General features: G+C 35.5%; 1 protein-coding gene across 2 annotated transcripts in view; it reads right to left on the reverse strand.

Annotated features, from left to right (window-relative positions):
- Positions 1-18756, reverse strand: part of LOC100020571 (sodium-coupled monocarboxylate transporter 1) — a 160411-nt gene that overhangs the window by 36483 nt on the left and 105172 nt on the right. For both annotated transcript variants that reach the window (XM_007503301.3, XM_056798756.1), the window contains 4 exons: positions 6505-6591; positions 3768-3973; positions 2346-2449; positions 293-366 (listed from right to left, as the gene is read on the reverse strand). In XM_007503301.3, the coding sequence (XP_007503363.1) occupies positions 293-366; positions 2346-2449; positions 3768-3973; positions 6505-6591 (471 nt within the window). The remainder of the gene's footprint in view (positions 1-292; positions 367-2345; positions 2450-3767; positions 3974-6504; positions 6592-18756) is intronic.

Raw genomic sequence — 18756 nt, forward strand, 5'->3', positions numbered from 1 at the left:
TTGAGTGATAATTTCTATTGTACAAGGGCATAGATAAATATGATAAATGTATGAAGAAAGGAAATGTTGGGGCAGTTGGATGGTTCAGTGGATTGAAAGCCAGGCCTAGAAATGGGAGGTCCTAGGTTCAAATCTGGTCGCAGACACTTCCCAGCTGTGTGACCCTGGCCAAGTCACTTAACCCTCATTGCCTAGCCCTTACCACTCTTCTGCCTTGGAACCAATACACAGTATTGATTCCATGATGGAAGGTCAGGGTTTAAAAAAAAGAAAAGAAAGGAAATGTGCATACTTTCTTTAAACCACCGAATGATGTGTCATCTTTGGATAGGAAGAATTTTTTGTCTACAGTCTGATGTCTTCCACCTACAAAACATAAAAATATGTGAACACTGTCATAAATGTAAGAATGTGTAGCTGTAACTCATAGCAGAGCACTCTATTCCCTAGATTTATACAGACAAAATATGGGAGAATGAGAAGGTAATAAGGCCTATCATGATCCAGGCATTGTGTTAAGTTCTTTACAAAGACTATCTCATTTGATCCTCACAACAACTGGATTAAATAGGTGCTATTATTATTCCCATTTTATAGATGAAGAAAGTTATACAAACAGAAGTTATGTTACTTGCCTAGGATTATACAACTATTACATGAATGACTTTGGATTTGAACTCAGGTCTTCCTGACTCTAAACGCAGGACCCTATCCATTAAGGCAAGAATCAATGTTGGGGCTTCTGAAAAAAAAAATGGTTCATTTTCTCCCCCTTAAAGTTTACTCTAGGAACTTCAGAAAAGAGGATGTCCCAAAAATCTTAGTCACGTTTTGAGCTTTAATACCTTAAATAACAATAGAATCCTATATAATTCATAGTTAAGTTTCCACTGATATGTACTATAAGGTATGCATGGTTCCTATAGGAATTCTCTAAGTAATAACATATATCAGAAGGTCAGCCTCTATTTAACCCCATAGAAAATGCAAAAAAAAATGTATACACAAAGAATTCAACATTGCTCATTAATAATTATTAATATTTTTCAGGCTGTTCTATATATCTTATTTCTCTCAGGTCTGATAGAGACCTTAAGACTCATAGTGTCACCCTGTTGTTTGGACTTCCCTTAGAAAAGGAAAGAACTTGAGGTTGCTAAAGATTCAAGCCCCTGAAATTCTGAGGAGTGGACTTCCCTTAGAAAAGGAAAGAACTTGAGGTTGCTAAAGATTCAAGCCCCTGAAATTCTGAGGAGTCTCCACCTTCTTCACCCCAGAACCCCATGCAGGCCACTAGTCTTAAACTAGTATTCTCTTTGCATTTCCACGAGAAATGAAATGTACTTGGGTTGCTAGGGAGGCAATTCCCCTTCTTCTCCATAATTCATAGTAGCAGCAGAGGCATTGTGTTCTTCCATACAATAGTTGAGACCCTTGTTGTTCCTCTAATTGTGGGGTCTTCATGGTCCCTCTACTGTTGGTTGAGGAACTTTCTATATCCCTCTAGAACCAAAAAAGTTCAGGAACTTTCAAAACTCCACCCTAAGTCTAGAGTTCAGAAAGTCCTACCATTTGGCTACATGATAGCCCATTCCAAAGTTTTTCCACACTTGGTTCTGGGAAGTCCACAGCTAAGAACAAAGGATCCCCAAACTGCCCTTCAGCCTGAACAGGTTGAACAGCCTGAACAAGATAATTCCATTATCTTCTGAGGTCACCTGGCTAACAGTCCCCACTACTGTTTCTGGGTACCACCTCCTCAGGTTTTATGGATGAGAGCAGACACACCATTGCAGTAAGCCTCTGTCCCAAGGCTGCCAAGATTCATCAGACCCAAGTCTCTCTCAGTGGATTTTTCCAAAAACTACCCCCACCAGTCTGTTAGCTCCATTTTATAGGTTCAGCACACAAACTGGTGGCTCTGAATCACAGCACTGCCAATTGACCAAATCACCCATAAATGGCAGACTTAATCACTCATGCTCAATGAGATGTTAATGGCCCAATAAGTCACACAGCCCTGGAGATTTCACCAATCTCCTCACAAGGTTGTCAATAGACCCTTTGCTATTGTCTACAAGAAGGTATAGTCGAAGTTTCCAACAAGGGCTAAACTGATCCTTATGATCTCATCCTGAAGACCAGTCTCTTCCACCCTCCCCCCATCTCTTCAACCCCAACAACAAAGACTTCCTCAATCATCTCATCAAGCTGCCTTGCCCTTAAAAGGAAAATTTGAAAAAGTCACAAATAAAGGCTTCTGGAGCCAAGCCTTAGCAAATAATTTGTGCATATAATTCTAAATGCTATTATGTAAATATTACTTAAAATATTCACTATAATACCTGTTAGAAGGCTGGCAATTAATCCCACAATTATGGTTACTAATGTTCCCACAGTGCTTAGATATAGGTAAGAAAGTGAGTATATATTTCTTGAAATAGCATTCCTGGAAAAGAGAGATAAAATACAACAAAATAGCAAAGTTTACATAAAATGCTACTCAACTAATAAGAGTAGTTCTGTTTATCTGAGCTTACATTATGGTATTTAGAGCTAAAAGTGGCAATAAATGAATGGCTATGAGACCAGCACAGTGTAAACATGAACATTTTAGGTGTTCTCAATAGCTGGAAAGGTTAAAAGTTGTTCATTTTCAAACATTTTTGCTGTGTGTTTTTGGCAAATAAACAAATTATGTCAGTAGAATTTTACCATAATTTATTGATCAATAATTCTCCAAAACCTAGTTATGGTAAATCCCCATGATTCCAAGTCACTGTATTGAAGGTCCCTAAAGTAAGAGGCTATTACTTATTTCTCCCACCAACCCATTTGCCAAAAGATAGAACATAGAGACTACCCCTGGATGCCCTTGGAAATTTCTTACTAAGATCTGGAATAATGTGGCCTTGAGTGTCAAAATCATATGTTATATAACTCAATCCTTAAACGAATATAGAGTACAGAAAAGACTTACAATTTGTCGTTGTTGTTTTAACCCTTACTTTACCTTCTGTCTCAGAATTAATACTAAATATCAATTCCAAGGCAGAAGAATAGTAAGACCTAAGCAACTGAGGTTAAGTGACTTGCCCAAGGTCACAAAGCAAGGAAGTGGTTAAGTCCAGATTTGAATCCAGGTCTTCCTTTGTCCAGACCTAGCACTATATCCACAGAACTATCTAGAGGCCCCAAATTTGAAATGCAAAATTTGGAATACAATTTGGAATACAAAACCAAAGATCATACAGATAGCTATGGAAGTAACATAAAAAACTTAATGTATTTAAGTATTACATGTAGAAGCCCATTTCAACAACTCCAAAGAGAATAAGACTTGGTTCATAAGTCACTAGACTTATGAACCAATCAGTACACAATAATATTTTTAACTTAACAATTTCTGTATGACAATCTTAATTCTGCATGCAGAATACATTAGTATTTCCAAGGATTAAATATCTATTTGATTTGCCATTCAGAATTCTGACTCTGAAAATAGATAAGACTAGATTAAGAACCACCACAACTTTTATAAAACTGAACAAGAATTTTATTTTCCCCATGCTGAACACATGTACATAATATATATATATATAGTCAACTTTAAACCAATGACTCTGGAGTTACAAAAATGTACTATTTGAGAAAAATAATAATATTCTAGTCATTCTGCTAATCAAGAAGCAAAAGCATTTGTGATTTTCTCTTCTTTACCTAGTATGCTTAAAAAAATAATCTTTGAATTGACATTTTAAAAATACCTTGATAAATAAAATTCATCCCACGATGTTGAAAATCCATGTATGGTAAAATTAGTCCAATCCAGATACATGCTTCTTGTTTCACTACAATTTGCAACTGAAAGGGGTAGGGGTAATGTTCTCTTTGGAGGTGGAGGATAATAGTAAGCTCCAACTCCAATCCACAATGAAGTGATGAATCCGCAAAGAATACCAATAAATGCACCCTGCAAAAGAACAGTGTTTTAAAAACAAAATTGCCAATCAACTGATGAATGTCTAAATGAGTTATGGCATATGGTTATGATGGAATACTACTGCACCATAAGAAGAAAAGAGCAGGTTAATTAAAAAAACACATGAAGGGGCAACTAGGTGGTCAGTATATTGAGAGCCAGGCCTAGAGATCAGTGGTTCTGGGATTAAATCTGGCCTCAGACACTTCCTAGCTGTGTGACCCTAGGCAAGTCACTTAATCCCAATTGCCTAGACCTGACCACTCTTCTGCCCTGGAACCAAAACTATGTATTGATTCTAGGATGGAAGATAAGGGTTTAAAGAGAAAAAAACATGAAAAGACCTACATGAAATTATGAAGAGTGAATTAAGCAGAATCAGGAGAACATTATATACAGCTACAGAAATATTGTTTGAAGAATGACTTGTGTATGCCACCTCCAGAGAAAGAACAGATAAACAGAAATAAGCAAGGCATGGTTATATATATATATATATATATATATATATATATATATATATATATATATATATATATATATATATATATATATATAATATACATACATATATATACATGTCTTTAAAAAACTCTTACCGTTTATCCTAGAATCAATACCAAATAATGGTTCCAAGGTAGAAAAAGTAGTAAAGGCTAAGCAATTGGGATTAAGTGACTTTCCCAAGGTCACAGAGCTAATATGGCCACATTTGAACCCAGGACCTTCAATCTCTAGGCCTGACAATATCCACTATACCTCCTACTTGCCCCTGCCCCTAAGTATATCTCTTTGTTAAATGTTGGCTTTTCTATTGCAGGGAGGGGAAGAAGGGAAGGGGGGAACTACTTGGGAATTTTAATGTAAAAAACAAATTAATTCATTTTAAGTATCTAAAAATATAACTATATTAAGGATAATTCTATAAGGATTTGGCCTTTTAAAAGTTAATTAATCCTTATGGGTAATAATTATAAGTTATATAGCATTTTAAGATGTAAAAAGCACTTTCTGCAGAACAATGCCATAAATATTTTTAGTTCAAATATTATTGTTTCCATTTTAAAGACGAATAAACCAGCTCACAATAACACAACTAGTAAATGTCAGAGCAGGTACTTGAACCCAAATGACCTGACTTAAGTCTACAACTCCTCCCACTAACAGCATACACACACACACACACACACACACACACACACACACATACACACACACACACACACTCCTAATTTAGACACATCAAGAAAGGAGAAAATCAGTCCTTTTATTTTTAAGCCCCAAATCATGCTTTTTAAAATTTAAGAGAATTGAAATGAAGTTTTTACGCCATTGGCTATTGAATCATAGAATCTTGTAATAGAACAGTGTTAGAGGTCACCTAGTCTAACTCTCATCTCTCCAGCATCCCAAAGAAATGTTTAGCTAACTTCTCCTTAAACTCTCCTAATAGGAGAGTAACGATGCCTCAGGAGGCAGCCTATTTCCATTTGGGGTCAACTCAAATTGTTATGATCTCTATATTTAGCCAATCATTTGTCCCTAAAATTTTTACTCTTGTTCAAACAATTAGAATACATTTATTGGTCCCAGCTCTCACTCTTCCATGTGATATCCCTTCAGCTAGGGGTAAGGAAGGAATCCAAACCATAAACTCACAAAAACCTTTAGCTCATTTTCAACTGGTCTCATGAAAAGTCTTATTCAATTTGATTAGGTGAATTTTTCATAAGAAGTTCTTTAGTGCTTTATATATCTTTTCTGCCTTTCTTCTCTAGAATTTATGAATGGGAGCCCTAATGGTTATTTAGACTAAAAAAATAGGTAAATAGTTCTTTTAATATTAAAGTTAAGCCTGGTTCAGCAGCCTTTACAGTATTCTATCATTCTTCCTCTGCCCCATGAATTAAGCAAGCAAAACAAAATTTCCTTTGGGATATTGGGATACTTGGGATAGATTATGAAGTACTCACTTTTGCTTTCTAGAATATTTTATAATGAAGGTATCTAGATATTAGCCTTTCTTGTTAGTTTTACTCTCACTGATTAATGTGAGCTGGGCCCAATCACATACTGTGATTTGATCATAATTAAGGGAGAGTTCAAATTTTCAGGGCAATAGGAAGCATGCATTAAGAGCACTGCTCAGAGTTCTGAGAAGACAGATGCTTCTAGTTCTCTTTGAGGAATTCTCATCCCAATGGTTTTCCGCTGCTATGCCTTTTAGTATATCAAACTACACAACAATTTCCAGAGAAGAAATGCAGGAAAGAATGTATAAAGAAATAAAGACATTTTTATCAATAGATTCCATGAAGAAACCACAAGAATATGAGGGTAGAATACTGTCAGTCCTTCCCAAAATGTCTTCTCAAAGCGTTAGCAGTATTCATCTCATTTTGGAATTTTCACTGTTTTCTATTTCTGAGTCAATCAGATGCCCCGATAGAGAGTTGTATACTTAAAAATATAACCATAATAAGAAAAAATTTATATATACACATATATATAACAATACTCACATTTGAATTGGCCAAAGGGAATAAAATTCCCAGGGTAAATAGGCCCAAAAGAGGCCCTCCAATCATGCCAAATATGCTGAGTGCTGCCTAGGACCAGAATAAACAACATAGATGAGCTATTTTACAGACTCAAAGTAAAAATTCCCAAAGAATTCTATTTGTAAGACAAACAGATACATTTTCACACGAAACTAACAAAAGTGACTATCAAATTAAAACTTGGGAAATTATATAGTTTTCATTCCCGTCTTCTAAATCATGGACACCAAGTTAAATGACACTGAAAACTCTCATTTGCTCCTTTCTATGAGTTCTCTGACTTCTGTGGAATAACAAAATGTTTATGCCAATTGATATCTATCTATCTATCTATTCCAGCTGTGACAGCCATATATATTGTTTTCCTGTTTGTGCTGATTTCACTATTAGTTCATCCTATGTCTCTCTGCATTCCTTGTATTTATTGTTTTACATTGCAATTTTATTTCATGCTATTCATATGGTATGTTTTAAATGATCATGTATTTTTAACTAAAAATTATTATATCCTTTGATTTGTACAGTTGTATTAAAGTCATTTGTTTATACATAATGATCTTTTCTGCATATGGACCCAGCAGACCTATTAACAACCATTATTTTTTTAAATCTACCCTGAAATCTATCTGGCTCACTCAGAAGTTATATTTTGCTTAGATTCTCTCCAGTAAGCTTTCCCTTTTTTAAAATATAGAAAAAAATCAGGTCAACACTCAAGCAATCCATGAACCATACCTGACAGTATATAAAAGATTCTATAATCAGAATTTCCCAGATCTCCTTTTTAAAAGGTATTTTTTTCTTGATTATTCTCTAGAACCAAGTTCGTCTATATAATTTCAGAACATTCAATTTCATTTTATTGGGTTCTTCACATGGCTTTAATCATTGTATACATATCTTTAAAAACCCTAGATTTTCTGTCTTAGTAATAACTCTAAGACAAAAAGGGCAAGCAAGGGCTAGGCAAACAGGGGTAAGTTACTTGCCCAGGGTTACACAGTTAGGAAGTATCTAAGGTCACATTTGAACCCGAGTTCTCCCAACTCTAGGCCTGATGCTGTATCATTTGTGCCACTTAGATGCTCCTATTGTGTATATTGTTAAACTGGTTCTACTCACTTCATTTTGCATTAGCTTGTGTTCTCATTATGCTCCTCTTAATTCTTCATATCCATAATTTCTTATAGTGAAATAATATTCTTCTTTGTGGAGCACCACTTATTTATACATTTCATAATCAATGGGAAATTACTATTTCCAAATATATTGGTATAAATGGGGCCTTTCCCTCCATATTAACGTCTTGGGGAATGCATCTACTATTTGCATCTCTGGGTAAAAGGATGCAGGCATTTAATTTATTTTTTTTAAATAACATATTTCCAAAATGCTTTCCAAAATGACTGAAGCAATTTATAATTACACCAATAACATTAATATAACATTAATGATCTCATAGTAAGTATACTTCCTCAATCAATGTATAATGCAACCTTATGGTTCCTTATCTTCATTTCAAAACAATAGAACAAAAACCTAACAATTCAAGACTCCAATCCTCGAGGGAGAGGAGTAGGCAGAACTGTGGGCTCCACATAAGAGTTTAAATGGGTGATGTTTCTAGATCCAGAGCTACATTGTCTTTACTACAAAGAAAAGCAACATCAGGTGTGCTGGCCTCTCCAGTTCTTTGCTACTGTTCTCTTCTTCTCCTTAGAGGATGGTAGAAAAGAAAGTAACTCTGTGCTTTGCGCTCCTCTCTTCTTCTTCCTAACATACAATGGGAAAAAGTCACTATTTTGTTTCTTGCTTACAAAAACTAAACAAAAATAAACAAAGCAGTCTTAGCTCCACTTTTTCATTCCTTTTTCCATGTAGAAGGCATCTTCCGAAGTGAAGAATCTCCCTCTCTTTTCTATCTCTTTCTGTCTTGCTTTCTCTGTGTATCTCTCTGTATTTCTCTTTCCCTTCCTGTGCCTGTCTCTGACTGTTTCTCTCTGTGTGTCTCTTTGTCTCTGTGACTGTATATATATGTGTGTGTGTGTCTCCTAGGAATTTAATATTATTTGTGGCCTCTGTACATCAAAATAGGTCCTACTGGAACCTAAAAACTGTAATCTACTACCAATCACTTCAAAAGAAATTTAATCCCATATCTCCAGGAACAGTAAAAAGATGAAAATGGTAAATATCTATAAATAGATTCTTAAAATACTTTTTTTCATGACCAAGAAGAGTGATGTCACTAGATTTGGATTCTAAAATCATAGTCCTTAGATTAAGCCAAGACAATGGAAAGGAAGTCTTTGCTGAAGACAACAGCATTGGAGAGATTTCTTCTCAAGGCAACTAAAGGAAGAATGGATATCAAAGGCAGAAAATCTTGATTTTTTGTTATTACCATTAAAAAAAAGGTTGCTGAGGGCAAAAGTGACTACTAATTCATATGTGTACATTCAAGTCTACAAAAAAATTATGAGAATAACCTAAACACATCAGAGGCATCTTTAAGGAGGTTATTAATCAGGAAAAGCACACTTTCACAAGCAATACTGTACAACAAACCCCACCCTTACCATTATACAATTGAATGAAAGTTGAATGGAATCTAAGATTCTACTATGTTTGATTATTGACTACAGAAAGTATCTGATTCAATACAGCAAGATACAAGCTTCAAAGTTCTCCAGCAGCAAAATATTTTTCAAGACTATGTCAAAATTATGCAAGATTCCTTAAGGGATATAGTAAAGAAGGGCTTATTTAACCATTTGATATGAAGCAAAGCTTAAGGAAAGACGGTGCAATGCCCAAATCAAAAAGGCATTCTCTATCAATGATAGATCCCTCCAAAAGTTTTTATTTCCAGATGAAATTGTGCCAATTCCATCAATCCCTGAAACACTGCATAGTCCCCCAAATGAGACCTTTTATAATTATAAAATAAAGAATTTGATCTGCATTTATCCCCACAGTAAAAGCAAAAACAACAACAAAAACTAAGTGGATAAGGAATGCATGATATGTAAATGTATAGATAACCTAAAGATAGCTTGTCCATAAATCTAAATATAGATGTGTAAACAGATAGAGAAAGGGACAGACATGTTAACAGATGTTTCGACTGGACAATGTATCAAGCATATAATTAAATAAAAGGAGGAAAGTGAACTACATTGCCTTTGTGAAACTGCAATTTTAATTCAGCTTTAATGATTCCAAGTTTTTCTCTGAAATGAAGATATATATTTAAAAATTCTGCCAGTAATATTCTATGACTGATTCATGGAACCCTTAATTGTCCAAAGAACTTATATCCTGTATGTAAGCATTACAAAAAATTACACAAGAAGAGTCATGTAAAAGGTCGCATCATAGAAACATATAAGCAAAAAAGAAAACAGGCCAATCATATAGCAAAAGAACAAAAGTTAATAAAGTCCATGTGTTCCACTGATATCCTCAGAATAGCAAGAGAACATGAAGAAAGAAGTCAGTGTACTAGGAGAGGCATCGTGATCCCGTTATGGAAGAAAATGAATGAGTTATTCAGGAGAGGCAAGCACAGATAATTTGCAAAGCTGTAACATTGGGGAAAATTCCCACATCATTGAATGAGTTCACAGATATTTAGGATTATTTTGAATTATTGTCTTTTCATTATAGCCTAGTTATTGCTTTTTAAAAAGATTTTTAGGTTTGCACTATATTATAAATTTTCCAAAAGTACGTGTTCAATAATTCCTATAAAATATTTTCTTCTCTTGAATAAAACCATGTTTATTACATAAGAAGGTGATCAATTAGTCATAATAAAGAAATCCTAGGGAAACAGCCATTCTTTAAAGCCCAGCTCAAGCATCTTGCCTCTTTCATGATGACTCTTCCTAAAGAGTCAGTCAACAAACATTTATATATGTGTGTGTGTGAAATTCATATTTATATATAAACATTTTACCAGGCAGTAAGTGATGGGAATATAAAGAAAGACATAAGACAGTACCTGCTCTCAAGAATCTCACAATCTAGTAGAGGGAGATATTACAAAGAAAGAAGCTAAAAAGTGCAGGGGGAGGGTGGAAGGAAAGTTACCCGGCATAGGAGCATAATGAAGTTCTACAGCTGGGGAAGGAGAGCATCTGAGGAGCTGAGAGTTACAGAGTTGATTTCATCTTGCAGAATGGTGAGTTTCTGGAAAACACGAAGTCCATGTGAGTAGCTAGGTGGAAAATAATGAAGTGAATTCCCAGAGGAGTCCTTCTTATATGGAAGAAGATCAGAAAAGAGGTCTCCAATCTGAGGGAGGGAGGGAAGGGAGGAGGGAGGGACCCCAGGGGTAAGGGGTACTAAATCGGTGAGTGTTTCTGTTGTAATGACCATTTCATTTCTCCAACCAAACTGAATATCCCTTTGTTTGGTCCTCTTTTGTACATTTAACATATTTTTATTTTAGCATTATATTATAAATAAATCTGCACTACATGGGGTAGTATTTAATATGAATATGGAAGGGATTATATTACATTTAATTTTTTTTTTTTAGTTCCCTGGCACCTAGTACAGTGCTCTGCACCCTATAACTGTTTAAAAACTATTTGCAGGGGCAGCTGGGTGGCTCAGTGGTTTGAGAGCCAGGCCTAGAGACAGGAGGTTCAAATTTGGCCTCAGACACTTCCTAGCTGTGTGACTTTGGGCAAGTCACTTGACCCCCATTGCCCAGCCCTTACCACTTTTCTGCCTTGGAATCAATATTTTAATAAAATTAAATAAAAATAAAAAAAATATATTTACTGAGGGGACAGCTAGGTAGCTTGATGAATTGAGAGCCAGGCTTGGAGGTCCTGAGTTCAAATTTGACCTCAGACACTTCCTACCTCTATGACCCTGGGCAAGTCCCTTAACCCCTATTGCCTAGCCCTCCCAACTCTTCTACCTTGAAACCAATACACAGTATTGATTCTAAAATGGAATTTGAACTGACATTAAATATATAAGAATAGAAAAGAAATATATTATAGTGGATGGAAAGCCAGCCTTAGGGCCTAGAAAACCTCAGTTTCAAGGCTGCCTCTTATTCCTGGTTGTGTGACCCAGAGCAAGTCATTTAACTTAGAAATGCTACAGACAATTCTTCAGGATGTTAAGTTACAGAGAAGGAGCCAACTTGTGTTGGTACAGTTTCTTTCCTCACCAAGGAGTTTCTGATACCAGTGAAATTACAGGCCCAGTCCCTATCCTTCGTAAGAATATTCCAGTGAATATTGATATTAGGTGTTTCAAATGAATATGCTAGGAATGGGAAGTTTGGGATTTTTTCCTAACCTTGTATAATTATCCAAGATGTAAAGCAAATAAATCACAAGCCTAAATTGAAAATAATTACTGCATATTTGAACTTTAAATTAATAATTACCATGTTGATACAAATATTAAACTTACCCGAATGTTAGCATATTTGAAAGTATTATGTGAGTTTTCTTTATCTCTCCCCTCTGTCTCTTTAAGAGGCAGAGGAGCAGAAGCATTTCTCAGTAAGAGTCAGTTAACTGACTGATAGTTAACTGAGAGCCTGCTGAAGATTCCATTACCTAGGAGATGAAGTGTATACATAGGAGAAAGTGCCAGTTGGAAGGGGCTTTTTTCTCTGGGTTCCCTAGGGAGAGGAGTAGAAGTCTTTGGCTCTCTGAGACTGGCAGTTTTATCTGACTGAAAGCTGGGGAGAAAGAAAATGGATTTTACGGCCTTAACAGCCTTATTAATTATTGATTAGCTTAGGTAGGTAGTTAGATAGTGGGTAAATTCTCAGTGTAGTCAGTGTAGAGACGTTTCAGCCTTGGCTCAGTCCTGGCAGAAGAAACTGCCCTTGAAGGCAAAGAGATTTAGGGTTTTTTAGAAAATTTTCGTTAGGATTCAGATTTTAGGTATAGTTATAAGATATTAGGAAGATTACTCTCACTTTCCCCCTTTCTTTTTCCTATGCAAAATTTCCTAAAAATAAACTAAGTGTTTTGTGTTTACCAAACTGCTTTCCTGATCTTTGTTCAAACTCCTACCAAAAATTTAACCCTTCACAATAATGATGTATGCTCTTCTAAAACTCCTAAAGTTCTAGTATTAAGAGCATCATTAAACCAATTCAATTTAACAAGCATTTATTAAGTACCTATTATGTACCAACATTACATTAGGCTCTAGGGATATCCATAAGCACACACAAAAATGAAACATTCTTTTCAAGAAGCTTATCATCTACTGCTTTGCTTGTTTTTAGGTGGCAAGTAAGATATCCATGAGAAGTCTTTTATATGATTAATTCTGAGGGACTTCCACTTCTGGAAGCTAAGATGGCAGAGTGAGGAAGGAATACTTTGAACTTGCACAAACCCAAGTTCAAACAACTACCAAAAAACCCCTCAAAATGAATTCTAGATCAGCAAAAACAATAAAAGACAGGGTGAACTGGTGTTCCAGCCCAAGGCAACATAGAAAAAAGGCAGGAAAGATCTGTCTAATTGGGGTAAGAGAGAACAATCCAATACATCAGACACCTAGGAGAACCAGAAGCAGGGGGAACAGAATCCAGCTTAATCCAGCAAGTGGGCAGCATCCAGGAGAGAGGAATCTAGCCTGGTCCAGCACATGCAGTATCTGAACAGGGCAGCTGCAGGTCTTCCCACAGCAAGCCAGCCAAACCACCCCTTCAAAATGCATACTGAAGGACTCTACACACCTGGAACTAGGTATCATTTTTATCCCCACATATTTTACAGCTAAAAAAGATTCAGTCACATATATACTGAGCCATTTCTGTCTCTCTGCCACGATATTCCATTATACCCCCTACTTGCTATAGAAGCATCAAGGTAAGATGGTGGCATAGAAACCCAAGTTATAAGAAAAGTCTCTAACCACATTCACCAACTCTTACAGTCCTTCAGTAACTGCTGCTCTTTGGGCAATTTCTGCTTAATTCTCTCAATAATTAAATAGGGATGCTTTCCAGTAGCCTCAGATTCTCTCCTTTCTTTCCATTATGTTCTTTCTTATGGGAAGTTCATTGACTCTAGTATATTTTACAAACTTATATCCTTAGTGCTAATCTTATCCAACTAATAGAATTCTCATAAATATCTCAACTGCTGGGTAGCTCCATGAAATGTTGTTTGTTTGTTTTTTAATTTGTTTGCTGGCTACATCAAAATTCCTAGGTACCACTCTCCCTCCCTTCCTCTCCTCCCACACCAGAGAAGGCAACACAACCCCCAAAAAATGTTTAAATAAACTGTCATTTGTATTTCTATTTATCAGGTCTTTCCCTGGAGGTAGATATTCACAAGTTATTATTCAAAAATTAGTTCTGTAGCTATATATAATGTTCTTTCAGTTCTACTCATTTCACTTTTCATAACTTTGTGTTGCTCTTTCTATGCTAATTTTAATTAACCTGCTCATCATTTCTTATGGTGAAGTAGTATGCCATTACAATCATATGCCACAATTTGATCAGCCATTCCCTAATGAATAGATATTCCCTCAATTTCCATTTGGAATATATAGGTTCTTTTCCTTTTCCCCCAATCTCCTTGGGAAACAGACCAAACAAATGGATCTAATATTAAATATCTTTTTATTACTCAGGGCATATTCCAAAATGAATGGATCAGTTCACAATTCTACCAACAGTGTATTAGTGTACCCACTTTCTCATATCCCTGCCAATATTTATCATTTTGCTCTTTTAACATTTTAGCCAATCTGATTGTAAAATATCTCAGAATTGTTTTGATTGGCATTGGTCTAATTAGTAATGATTTAGAGTATTTTTCCATATGCTTATATGTCACTCTGATTTCTTCATCCAATTTCTGTCTGTTCATATCTTCTGACCATTTATCAGTTAGGGAATGGCTCATATTCTTATAAATATGATAAAGTTCTCTATATATTTTAGACATGAGACCTCTATCTGAGAAACTTTCTATAAAATTTCCCCCAATTTTCTACTTTCCTTCTAATCTCGGTACATTTTTATCTGTACAAAACCTTTTATCTATTTTACATCTCACAATGTTTATTCTATCTCGTTTATTCATAAATTCTTCTCCTATCCATAAATCAGATAGGTAATATGCTGCCTGTCCTTTCTGTTTTACTTATGATATCTCCCTTAATGTCTAGGTCATGTATACCTTTTGATCTTATCTTAATAAACAGTGTAAAATATCAGTTTATACTTAATTTCTGCCAAATTGCTTTCCAAAATAATGGTAAACATGTGTCATGCAAATACATACTGGATGTGAATTATCTACTAGGTATAGACCTAAGACCTCAATACAGTTTCAGAGTTCCCCAAAAAATAATCTAAAAAGTCCTCCTCAAATGCACTTGAGTTGATAGTTTCTAGATTCCCCTGATGACTTCAATGAAGTTTATATTCCCCTAAAATCAATGTAACTGATCAAAATATTATGAGTAGAAGAGGTATCAAAATGGAATCTACTTGGTTACTTCTGCAGTGGATCCCACTCAGCAAGTGAAGCATAAAAAAGTTATAAGGGCAAACGCCAGAATGAAAAATCAGCCTGATTATTTAAGAACCCTCATCATCATCTCAAGATATCCTCAAAAGTCTCCAATAACTAATCTACTTGGAAGTTCTCTAGAAAGCTGGAATAAATCCAAGTAGAAAGTAGATAAATCATTATGACTCACACTTCTCTCCAACACAGTAAAGAACTAAAATATTCTCTGATCAAAGTGTTCAAGCCCACATATCAGTCCCAAACGGGCTGAAACCTTCAGGGGCAATCTAGAACCAACCATCTTCTCAAATGAACTTAAAAGGTTTCTCAAAATGTTTAAATCAATCTATATTATATCTGAATCAATTCAAAAAGTGAGCTCACAAGGTAGCCCTGGAAGTTCAGTAATTGTTGAAGTCTGGGATATGGGCAATGCTCCCTAATCCCCACCTACATACTATATTATGGCCTCATTGTGACACAGTTTTATTCCTTATTTAAAGCTAACCTTGGATAGACAGACAAATAGCATAAGAAAGCAAGAACTATTTGAATGCCAATTTTTTTTTTTACTACTGGAACAAAAACAAACAAACGAACTATGGAATCTCTTGATACAGCATTTCCTTTTTAAACACTGCTCTAGTAATGATGGCACAGGCTAGAAAAAGAAAACCAGCCCACCAAGTGGGTTAAAAGTGATTCTTAACTTGAAGCTGAATAATCATCTAGTGAAATCAAATAATATTCATGGCTAGCCCTAAGATAAAGATTCCTCAGTCCTGTATAGGAGCAATCATACTACGAGTAATAGTAATTAAACAAATCCAAAAAAGGAATAATAATGGTTTGTTGAACTTAAATTCAAATAAAGAATGACACAAAAGGAAGAACAAAAGCATTAGCTAATCCACTCATTCTTAAGGTAAAGCTTCAGTTTAAGTAGAACAATCCTAATTATAGATTATTCTATATGGGTAGGTATTATGGAAAATGAACAGCCCAGAATATATGCTTGCTTAGCAGGCTTAGAAATTAGGTATCCACTAGGAATTTTTTAACCATAAATTAAATCTTACTTCTCAAATGGAATTTGGGATCAAGCCAATCACTCCTACCAATACATATGGCACTATTTTATATACTTAAAAGAGGTAAATGCTTAAAATCCAACACAAAGTTATAATTTGAAATAGCTAGAAAACAAGCAGGTAGAGTAGAGAAAGATAATTGATCAATGTAAAATAGCACACAAGCTTTTGCTACAGAGGAAGCAACAATCCCCTGGTCTCAGATTGTTCCAATTGAAAATTCATTTAACTTCTACTCAGTAACCAAGAGGAATATTTTTTATTTAGTGTTCTAAGAAAAAAATTATGAACCATTCCACATTTTTGCCATGTTATTTGGAGTTAATCCATAAAACATAAAACTGAGTGTAATCCTTTGGGGGAGGGGAGTTTAGAAAGGAGAGTGGTGGGCTGGTTAGACAATGAAATAGAGTATTTTCAAGCATTCCTGATGAAAAAAATTAAACCAGAATAAGAAATTTCACTTTCAAATATAAGACTAAAGAGGAGCATGAAAAGATAAACGGGAAAGAGAAGCTATAAGGAATTCACTAAGATTAAACTGTTTCCATTTCTTTGTGGGAATATGATACTTGGAAATCCTAAGAAGTTCACCATTATAAAGGCAATTAGAAGGAATATACATAAAGGGCATGGATGTGAATTGAATATGAAGAAGCACTATAAAAAATGAAGGTCAGAAAAAGAAATGCAGTAAGAGAAAGGAGAAGTAGAATAGGGTAAATTATCTCAAAAAAAGCATCAAAAAGCTTTTACATTGGAAGGAAAGATGGAGGGGGGTGGAAGAGAGGAATTGGGAAGCATGAAAGAGGCAGAAGCAGTGGCTGAGTGGTGACCTGTCAAACGAAGGTTCTATTTGGAATGTTACCGGGAAAACAGTTGAAGGCAAAGCCAACTGCTGGCTGAACTCTGGTTACCTTGGTTGCCTTGGATCAAGGAAGAAAGAATCTGATTTCTCTCTTGGATTTTGGAAATCAAGCTGGAGGTGGCCTGGTGACTTTGAAGGCAGAAGAAAGAAGGACAATAGTCCAGATGTCTCTGACTTTCTCTGTTGATGATAGTGACTGAACTCCAGACCTATCAGATATTTCTCTCAACTAGGGAAATCCCTAACCCTCTTACTCCATTCTCTATTCTTTCCTGTCTTCCCCAAATAAACCCCTTACATAAGATGAAGAATATTTCATTTGAAACATCATAAACACCCTGAGTGACTTAGAAAGAAGAAGAAAGGGGGAGGGAAGCTGAAGAGGCTGAAGAGGGAGGAAACAGGAGGAAGGGAATATAGGCAAAAAAGAAGATAACTTCCTGATCTGTTAATTATCAATTAATAACCAAATATAGTTCCTTATTATCATCTATTACAGGGGGAAGTTACATAATAAATGGCTCAAAAAAGGAGTAACACACTAAGTTGGGTAGAGCAATCAATCTTACTCTAAATGTAGAAGAGGGAAAACAGATAAGAGAAAAGGTGAAGTAGAAGGGAAGGCATATAGGAGAAAGTGGCTATCAAAAGCAAAACATTTTTGAGGATGGATAGGGTGAAAGGAGAGAGAGCAATTTAAATAGGTGGGGAAACAGCATGGGGGGGAAATACAGTCAGTAATAATAACTATGAAAAAAATTTTACAATAAGTTACTCTGATTAAAGACCTCATTTGTCAAATATATAGAGAACTGAGTCATATGTATAAGAATACAAGTCATTCCTCAATTGATAAATGGATAAATGATATGAAGAAGCAGTTTTTAGATTAAAATAACCAAAAGGTATCTATAGTCTTGGGGGGAAAATGCTCTAAATCAGTATCAATTAGAGAAATGCAAATTAAAACAACTCTGAGCTACTACTCCACAGCTATCAGATTAGCTAATATGACCAAAAGGAAGATAACAAATGTTGGAGGGGATGTGAGAAAATTGAGACAGTAATGATTGTTGGTGGAGTTGTGAATTGATTCAACAATTTTGGAGGGCAATTTGACACTATGCATATCTTTTTGATATAGGGGTACAGGTTTCCCACTAGACACCTCAAAGTCCAGAAGTGTTTTAGGTCAAAAGGGACATAAGAAACTCCCTTCTAGGAGTATGCACCCCTCTTTGGATTCTCTTCTAGATCTTTAATTATCATAGATAGGGATCTTCTGGAGACCTTCAATTAACATAGATGTGCACCTCTAGTTTCCACCTTGATACACATACCTAATCTAATCATCCTTTGAATTGCACAGATCATCCCTTATTCCCCCAACCTCAATAAATTACTTTCTTCCTTATTCACTCCATTCCCTTTTCTTATCCTGCAACCCCTGCTGTCAGAGGGGCATAAAATCCCCCATACCCCATCTCCTAGGGAAGACAGTGTTCCACCTGCAGACTGTCTCCTGGCCTTTCGACATGATTTCCAAATTAATAAATTTCTCTTTTTATTTTTAAGCTAAGTTTTGGAGTCTTGCAATCTTGCAAAGGGAAACCTGTTCCAAACCTGTGGTTTCACCTCAAAGCTCTCCCACAACACTTTAACTACTACTATTTAGGTCTGTATAACAAAGAGATTTTTATTTTTAAAGAGAAGAGAAACTATATGT

This window comes from Monodelphis domestica, chromosome 5, assembly GCF_027887165.1.
Source record: "Monodelphis domestica isolate mMonDom1 chromosome 5, mMonDom1.pri, whole genome shotgun sequence".
In the NCBI taxonomy this organism is placed as follows: domain Eukaryota; kingdom Metazoa; phylum Chordata; class Mammalia; order Didelphimorphia; family Didelphidae; genus Monodelphis; species Monodelphis domestica.